The sequence below is a fragment of the Suillus clintonianus genome (genome assembly GCF_016758775.1).
Source record: "Suillus clintonianus strain FC179 chromosome Unknown DEU56scaffold_268, whole genome shotgun sequence".
Lineage (NCBI taxonomy): Eukaryota > Fungi > Basidiomycota > Agaricomycetes > Boletales > Suillaceae > Suillus > Suillus clintonianus.
In genome coordinates this window covers 1-9,119 of record NW_024539492.1, presented here as the reverse complement: position 1 = coordinate 9,119, position 9,119 = coordinate 1, and the positions used below count along the sequence as shown (strand labels likewise).

The 9,119-nt window shown below is 50.0% G+C and overlaps 2 protein-coding genes across 2 annotated transcripts; one reads left to right on the top strand and one right to left on the bottom strand.

The window, feature by feature from the left end:
* Positions 1 to 1,360: 1,360 nt before the first annotated feature.
* DEU56DRAFT_920545 (uncharacterized protein) lies at positions 1,361 to 2,443 on the bottom strand (the record flags this gene model as incomplete). Its single annotated transcript, XM_041358486.1, has 5 exons — positions 1,361 to 1,537; positions 1,588 to 1,698; positions 1,761 to 1,859; positions 1,922 to 2,218; positions 2,267 to 2,443. 5 exons carry the CDS (start codon positions 2,441 to 2,443, stop codon positions 1,361 to 1,363), a joined length of 861 nt encoding a protein of 286 aa, XP_041200528.1.
* A 4,633-nt stretch (positions 2,444 to 7,076) lies between these two features.
* On the top strand, positions 7,077 to 7,806 carry DEU56DRAFT_941469 (chitin synthase-domain-containing protein; the record flags this gene model as incomplete). Its single annotated transcript, XM_041358926.1, is given in 5 exon segments — positions 7,077 to 7,148; positions 7,202 to 7,356; positions 7,412 to 7,500; positions 7,519 to 7,520; positions 7,546 to 7,806. Coding segments are annotated over 5 exon segments (579 nt in total), but the record flags the coding sequence as incomplete, so codon positions are not given.
* Positions 7,807 to 9,119: the final 1,313 nt, after the last annotated feature.

The following is a 9,119-nucleotide window of genomic DNA, read 5'->3' as shown; positions in this document are numbered from 1 at the left end:
GAGTCGTGGACCGCATGCTAGACTCAAATGTCAATGTACCCATACGGAGCTCATGGCAGTCTCACCCGACATCCGCAAGGTATTCCGGGAGCTCATCACCCCGAAGCGAGTCATGGAAGGTATTATCAGTCAATGAGTTAACCTCGCGTTCCGATCGAAGCATTCGTACGAAAGTATGATCACTGTCTCCCCGCAGCAGACGACGGGCGCATCGTATCTGAACACTTCGAAGCATTGAGATGTATCAAAGCAACCTTGAAGGGAGGCGGATTCTTTCTTGCATCCTAGACCAGGCGCTGAATGCATCGTGATGCCAAGGAGAGTATGGAAAAGCCTCGGATCAGAAGTACTTGCGTTCGGATCACAAGCTAACCATGGAATCGGTCAATACTTCCACAGATTGCACGCTCGGTGTCATCGAAAACCTTGCGCTAGATTTTGGTTCAGGGGAAATTGGTTCCAAGTACAGGTAATAGAATCCGCACACTTCGACATACTCCTCGGACGACCATTCTTCACTCTTACGAGTTGCCGTACTGAAGACCTTCCCAACGGAGAACAAGACATCACGCTTACGGATCCTAATAGTCGCAAGGAAATTCGCATCGCCACAGAATCTTGGGTCAAGTTCTGCCCCGGATGCAAACAAGATGAGGCCTGCTCAGACCATCCGCGACGCCAATCTGGATGACCTTGCAGAAGAGAACTGAAGAACCGGAAGATGAAGATGCGGACCCAGACACATAAAACTCCCACATTCCTTTTGCCCGACACTCGTTACGCTCACTCGTTTCCACCCCCGCAACCTTCAACTTTCATCACTCAACACATACGCTCGCTTCGCTCGTATATATCAAGTAATATAGTATGCATTTCTACCCCGGGTTTTGTCCGGTGCTCTTTTTACCCTATAAACCACACCGCAACTAATTCAGAAAAACACGGTACTCCACGCACGCAGACATATATATACAAGGACAGAATGGACTAGACCCGATGCGCAACCAACCGATACCCTTCTCATTCGCACGCGGCTATCGCATCACGCACATTTGACTCATATAAAGTTCGCATCGTATACTCACCACACCCGGGACACAGGTTTGACACAGAAAGGCAGTCGCACGATGAAGATAAGACGGACGGTACTCCGCACGCACCAGACACGTCCTCATCTTTTAGTTCTCAAATTAACAAAGTACCGTATTCGCGCACTCACCATCCTTCTCGTTTCATAGGCACCCAGTGAGGAACCAGACGGGATACGGATATGGACACGGACGGGAACGGACAAGAAACACGATCACATACATGGCAAAACGAATGTAGTACAGGAGGAAGCAGATGAGTAGGACGGTAATTACTTGCGGGCAGCACGCTTCTTGAGGATGCGCTGCTCCTGCTTGTCGAGCGCAAGGGTGGCCTCGAAGATCATGCTATAGGCTTGCATGAGCTGCGCACGCACCTGGCGCATCTCGTGCAACTCCTCCAGATCCTCCGCATCACCAACATCGTCCTCTACTGCCAGCTTCTTTCCCTTCCCAGTAACGACCGAACGTCGTCTAGCACCCACCTCACTATCAAGACCTCGAGTATCTGGCGTTCCGGAGAGGAGACGGTACGACGAATGGAACCAGGCGCGGATAGGCGAGATCCACCAGCAACAGGAGTTGCGGACGGGGCCTTCTTAGTGGATGCCTTCCCAAAGGACGCGTACTCGCATTTGGTCCTCGCAACCTTACAGGGATCGCATTGCTGACCCCGCGAACCACTGCAAGGCTGGTCACGCCCTTGCAATTGCCACAAGGAAGAACGTGGTCAACCTTAGCACCCGGGACGACCGCACGAGCACCAGATTTCTGCGCAACCACATCCTTAGCCAAACAGTCCCTGACACGCAACGAACAGGACATCAACGCACCGACACGCGTGGCTCATCAGCTTCTGCGGGCTTCTTCGCCTTACGCGCACGTTTGGCAGACGTCACCACTGTGGCGCTCGCAACCTCAGGCTCCCCATCCGCATCCTCCTCCCCACCCCCAGCATCGCCCAAAACCACGTCCATTTTCTCCGCATCGTCCTGCAACTTCTCCGCGAATTGACACTCATGCATTGCGTAGGTCACATTGCCGCTCTTCACCAAAGTGGTATCAGCTGTGGACAAGGACAGCTGCAACCCTCGCTTCTGCGCAGCAGCAAAGCAAGCACTGAACGCAGCCTACGCACCAATCAGCACAACACGAAGAAAGGAACACCGGGCACTCACAGATAACGCATCCCATTGCGCATTCCAGTCCCGCTTCTCTTGCATCAACTCTGGTCTGTCATCCGGAATGGTCTTGATTGTTGCGTCCAGCTTGTCAACGAGGGTCGCAAACTCCTTGCGAAGGCGCACGGATTCGTCCTCTACAGATGGCTTGTCGATGAACACGAAAGGAGGCATAGCAGAGGAAGGATAGAACGAGAAAGAATGGGAAAAAGAAGAGGATTATATGGAAGGGAAACTGCGCACGCAACGTGTTAACACGCAACCCTTGTTCCGGGTCCACAGAAGCATCAAAAGTCCGCAACTCCGATCACCGGCATCCGCATCCTTTTCTTTACCGTTCCGATATGCCCGGTCACGTGACTTATCCTTGGACGTCCCTTGCTAAGTCCACATTCCACGCATGCTGCTGACCAGGGATGGTCAGTGTTTGAGTCCCCCGCAGGTGTAGGAGACGCCCTGGCTGCAGCCCCGTACGGCACCATTTTCCCTTACTGGACGAAGTCATGCCTACCTTCCACAGGCCGTTGCGGACCATCACACAAGGTTGCGGAATCCACGCACTCTACGCATCGCATCGCAATGTACCGTCCGTCCATATCCTGTCCGTATCTGTCAGTTCCCACTGGTGCGTTCTTATCTCTTATTACTGGATCCTGATCATTCGCAGAACTATCCGCATACCGTTCCCATGCATGAGGTCGCATAGCGCTACTTACATATTATCCCCTCCGACTTCGCGTACATATGCGCTCGCTTATACAGTTCCGGTTTCTTACGGACTATGATATATACTACGTTGCAGACTCGTATCCAGTACTTTCCTACATTCCCTCTCTGGTTGTGTGTTGCGGAGTCACTAGCTTAGTCTTACCTTGTCTTTCCTTGCTTGAGCAATCACTTGTTTGCCTTCTCATCCCGCGCAAACGCTCGCATCGCCATTGACAGTTGACTATTGCTAGTCCTAGTTGAGTTCCTTTGCAAGGCGGTTTCTGCACGTCTTCGCATATACCTGGTACCTAGTTTGCTCTACCCGATTACCTGTTCTGATACCTGGTACCCTATCCGTTCGCATACCTGGTACCCACCTGACATTCACTCATTTCTCCGCATCTGCATACCTCGCATCTCCGCATCTGCATACCTCGCATCTCCGCGCATTCTCGCATCTCCGCATCTCCTCACATACCTAGCTGTTCTGTCTTCAGCGCATCACTTCCTTCTTCACTGTTCCCCTCGCTCATACTTGAGGAACTGCTCTCAGAGCTATCCCCTTGGGTCGACTACTATTCTCGCACCCAGCAGGATCGGTACGCTATCACTATAGCGGACTTCTACGATTTCTCCCACACCGGACCCTGCGTATCACATTGAGTCGCTCGGTACCATCCCTAATCAGGGACACGGCAATTTTCCACCTGGAACCACCTTATCTCCAGACGATTTTATCCCCGATTTCAGCATTGACGAGATGCACCGTCAATTGGTGAAATTCATCGTTGCGGATGATCAAGCAAGTTGATATTTACTTTCTACGTGCCCTTGCTAATTCAATTTCTGCAGGCGATGAACGTTATAGAATGTCTAGAATTTCGACGCCTGATACGTTTTTTGCGGGAGGATTTGACCGATTCAGACATTCTCCACCGCACAAAACTTCGTGAGCTCATAATTGTAGCGTGGCAAGAATATTTCCAGGTGTTGAAAGGTGATCTTGCCGTGAGTGTCTAGTTATCGAGAATCCCGCCATACGTCTTATGTATTCTTACAGAGGGCGCAAGGAAAAATATCCTTTACATCTGACCTCTGGTCTGATCAGAAGCTCCGCCCCTTCTTGGCTCTCACGGCTCATTGGATTGCCAAGGAAGAGCAGACGTCGGTGCTCGTCCTGAAGGCAGCATTAATCGCATTTCATCACGTTCCAGGAAGTCATACCGGCAAATCTCTCGGTTCAGTAATACTGAATCTCCTCGATCGCGCTGACGTTGCAAAGGATGTGAGTGTTCAGCTGTACCGTATGATGTGCTCTGACTTCGTTTAGCCTGGACACTTTACTTTGGACAACGCGGCGAATAATCAAACATGCATGAAGGAACTTTCAAACCTACTCGAAGAACGCGAGATCACATATGATCCAATCGAAAACCGAATTCCTTGCTTTCCGCACGTGATCAACATATGTGTAAAACATATTGTTGACGACTATGCGACAGCGGATTTCTCATCCGTGGAGAATACCTGGAATGTGTGTGGTCAAATCGTCGTCAAGAATGAGTATGTCGGCGCCATCACCGGTAAAGCTCTCGAACGGGCCAGAAATCTTGTTCGCTCCATCCGTGCATCAAACCAACGACGTTCGAATTTTAGGGATACCATCGTGATAGGTAATGAAAAGGATTGGTTCCGGGGAGATACAGGCGAGCCTATAAAGCTCCCTACAGTCGAGCTTTTGCTCGATGAGCCAACCCGCTGGGATTCAGTTTATGTCATGCTCAATCGTCTACGCAATCTACGTCAGGTGAGGTCTCATCTCACTGAATATTTGTCGTGGGCTAACCATTGCTCAGGCGGTTGATATGTTCTTCGAGTCTCCCAACCAACGTTCTATATACGACAAAAAGTTGAGCCCAATAGAATGGCATTTCCTACAGGACTTCGAAGTCATTCTGGAGGTCAGTATCGACATCTTCGTAACCTATGTTGTATTTAACCTTGTAATTTCAGCCCCCCCACAGAGCTCAGCAATCCATGTCGAGCGAGAGCACTCCCATGTTGGGTCGTGCGGTTCCAGCGTTTGAAAGGTTACTTGAGGATTGGAAGCAGGTGGCCAATAGCGCCCCGCACTGTGCACCGCTCATCAACATTGGTTTGACTTGGGCGGAGAAGTATGACGACAGGATGTCCTGCACAAATGCATATGCCGTTGCGATGTGTGAGTCCCTCACATTTTTATAAAATTTGATGTCTTATGATCGGTTTATAGTTGTCGATCCAACCTGCCGAATGTCATGGGCTACGGATCATTGGGATGAGGACCGGGTAAAGTCAGCAAAGGAATTCATTTTCAAACTAGTACGTCTATCTCTATCTAGCTAGCAACAGCATGCGCTCATATGTCCTTTAGATGCATATCAAGAGAGCACAGCGGACCTCCAATACACCGGCTCCAATCCAACCACCCCCAAAACTACAATCACGCACGCTAGGCTCCCGTGTCTACGGACTTCGTGAGGGGGATGCACCGCCAGTTGGCGACGATATCGTCCAGACAATCGATCAGGAGTTTGCGGCTTATACCACAGCTAACATCAGCCCCAGGGGAACAAATATACTCTCCTTCTGGCAGGTGAGAGTCGTCTCCATCAAGTGACGTATTTTGTTGTTGACCACGAGATTTTGACCAGATGTCTGAGGGGATGTTCCCAACGGTTTATGCCGTTGCTATGGACTACCTCCCAGTCCAGGCATCTGCTGTTCCCTGTGAGCGAGTGTTCTCGTCGAGCAGCGAAACGTACACAAAGAGGCGTAACTGTATCAGCCCGATCCTCATGGAAGCTCTACAGATGGTGAAGTTCTCCTTAAAAAAGGAGCGACTTAACTTCACCAAAGGTTGGGCGGCATCGCAATGGGCCATGGAAACTGGGGTGGTATCTGACAATAGCTTCGATGAGCTTTTGGGGCCTGTTTCAAGTGGACCTACAGATGACAGCAGCGCATATGACGCTGTCCTCAAAGCCATCGCAGAGCAAGAGTGCGATGACATCGACGACGAGGTTGTCGTTTATGATATCTGACATGTCCTTGATCTTTCATTTTTGTTTTTCACGTTTTGTTTACCCTCACGCACCTTATGATTCTTCTTGCATTGTGTTTGCATATTGAATTTCAGTTGTTATCTGACAGTCTCCTCGTCTAGGCAATCCGGATATTCTTCAGTCCACTACTGGGTAAGATCCTTGACATATGTTGAGCTCGAGGATCGCCCTTTCTCGCGCCAGTTTACTGACCGACGAACAATATACTCGAAATGACCGTGTCGCACTTCTCTATGAAGACCCAAAGACACGAACTCAGATGCCACTGACCGTGTCTTTAGGTGTGTTTTGGTCCTCTCAGATGCTCGTTTCTATCAGGCTGCCCCCCCTGGACCGTTGACTAACACATTGCCGCCTTCTCCTACCACCTTCCTGCCTCTGCCGCCATACAAACCTTCTGCCCCCCCTGGACCGTTGACTAACATTGTCGCCTTCTCTTACCACCTTCCTGTCTCTGCCGGCACGTCGTGCCTTTCTTCGTCATCGTTCCTCCGGGCTTGGTGATCTGTCCACGGAGCATGTTTTCAGCAACCTCGGAATTGGCGTCACATTCGTATACCGCTTCGCCGAACAATGTGTATACGTCGGTTCGGGGAGAGGTGGTTTGATCTTACGACCGTTGCGGCGACTCATCAGCGCGTTGTTAGCATCGTGCCTGTCAAGACAATCCTTCAGACGTATGGCGGTACTTCATCAGACAAGATCTTCCCCGTTCAGGTTAGTGGGATTCATATGGACAGTTTGGTTCTTTCTTACCTGCTTTTAGGTCTCTGCGTTGTGTAATGGCGTGAGTGGCTCCGTCAGCCCTTATGTGACTCTCAGCTCTGCCAACGACACCGATCCCAATGCTTCGTATCACGACTTCCGCGCTTTCACCAATGATTCCCGTCCAGATTGGTACTTTGAGAGTATGACCATTATGCGATGGAGCAACCGCGTCGGATACATGGGTTACACGCCTGCAGAGATCAGTACCATGGCCAACTCTGGCTATTTCTGAACGTTCACGGCCGGGTAACCGTGGCAAGCGTGATTATCAGATGGTGATCATGCATTTCTTGAACAAGGTAAGCATCTTTTTCGTGGAATTGTGGGGTTGTCGTTTAACCTTGATGTGCAGGTTCACTTCAGTACGCCCATGAACCCGCTCGAACTGGAGATGTACCACCAGATCAAGAATGTGATTGGTGTCAACCCGACGTTCTTCGAGTATTTGTTTACGGTCGATGCTGATACAACAGTGGAGCCTTATTCTGTCCACCGGTTGATCTCTGCGTAAGTCAATGTTCGTTATTCCGGGAATTCCAGGTTGATGTTTGTTTTTCTGTAGGTGCATTCATGACAAGAAGGTGCTTGGGGTTTGCGGTGAGACTGAACTAGCGAACACGAAGCAGTCGATTATCACAATGATGCAGGCAAGTCTTTAGACCTATAAAGTTGTCGGAAATTCTAATGGATGTCTAGGTCTACGAATATTTCATCTCGCATCACATGGCCAAGGCTTTCGAGAGTCTGTTTGGATCTGTTACCTGTTTACCTGGTTGTTTCACCCTATATCGTTTGCGGACTGCCAATACCCACAAGCCCCTTTTGATATCCAACCAGATGATCCAGGACTATTCGCAGAACCGCGTCGATACCCTGCACATGAAGAACTTGCTGCACCTCGGAGAAGATCGATACCTTACTACTGGCCATCCCGATCTTCTCTCTCATGCTCCCGCTCTATTCGTTCTGGCGTATGGATGACTTCTCCTGGGGTGCCACCCATGTCGTGTTGGGTGAATCTGGCAAGAAGATGATCGTTCATGTAGGTGTTTTGTGGTCCCCGTTATTTTGATTGATCTGATGAAGTTTCTTTAGGACGAAGGCAAGTTCGATCCTCGCGCGATTCCTCTCAAGTCATGGAATGATTACGTGCGTGGTTTTAGGTCCCTTTGTAAATATATTACTGATCTGGTTTACAGGAGAACGAGCTCTGGGACAAGGAGTCGAACCACAGTATTGGCTCATGGGCTCCTCCCAATCAGTTCCACAAGGAGGGATATGCAGCATCTTCCCCGCGACCACCTACTGTACCCATCATCCACACATCCCTAGCGCACCTTCCGAGCTCATCGCCGTCGTGGAATGTATACCCAGAGGACTTGTATAGCGGAGGTGCATATGCTAACCTACTCTAGGGCGGGTACGTACTTGCTTATTCGTACTCGTGTTCTAGCGCTGACGTGATATACAACCCAGGTGCGGTATTGGCTTATAGGACCGGAGGACGGGCGGCATGTGTGTGTGTTTGTGTGCACGAGTATCATAGCGGCTAAAGGTGCATGCAACCGACGATCGAGGTAGAACATGTAACTGATGAACCCGCTTCTTTCATTACCACCCGCAACTATCCCCCTATCCCCCATACCCTTCGACGCCCTTCGCGATCTCTCAAACGCCTCCACCCAACACCACCGACTCCCGCCCTTCGCGACCAAACACCCTCACCATCCAACCCCGCCACCTCGTTCTCCAACCCTCTCGTCCTCTTTCACCTCCTCGCTGCTTTAATTTGCAGCGTTTCTTCATCACGGATGGCTTGTGTAGCTGCCATGGGGGAGAAACGCAGCACAGTTCCTACTTTAGTTGAGTTTTTCATCAAACATTAACGAAATAATGACATACTTGGTCTTGGGGGGCCATTAGCGCCCGTGTGATTATCGATCGTGCGTTGGTAGTAGTTAGATCTTCGATAATTGTAAATGTAATCTATTTTTGATCAATGTGTAATCATAAAATTAAAAATATAAAAATATAAAATTCTAATTTTAAATCAGCTGGCTTGAAGCCGGCTCGGAGACAGTAAGCGCGCTTTATTAACTGGGCCAGGCCATGAATTATGTAAGCCATAACTAATCACACGGCTTGGCTAATTACAGCTCCGCCCACAGCTAAAGCCGGACAGAAGCCGGACCCACGGCAACACTACTTGTGACTGTGCACGAGATGTTGGGGAAAATTGCGTCCCAGATCACCTGCAATTTCTGGCAGGC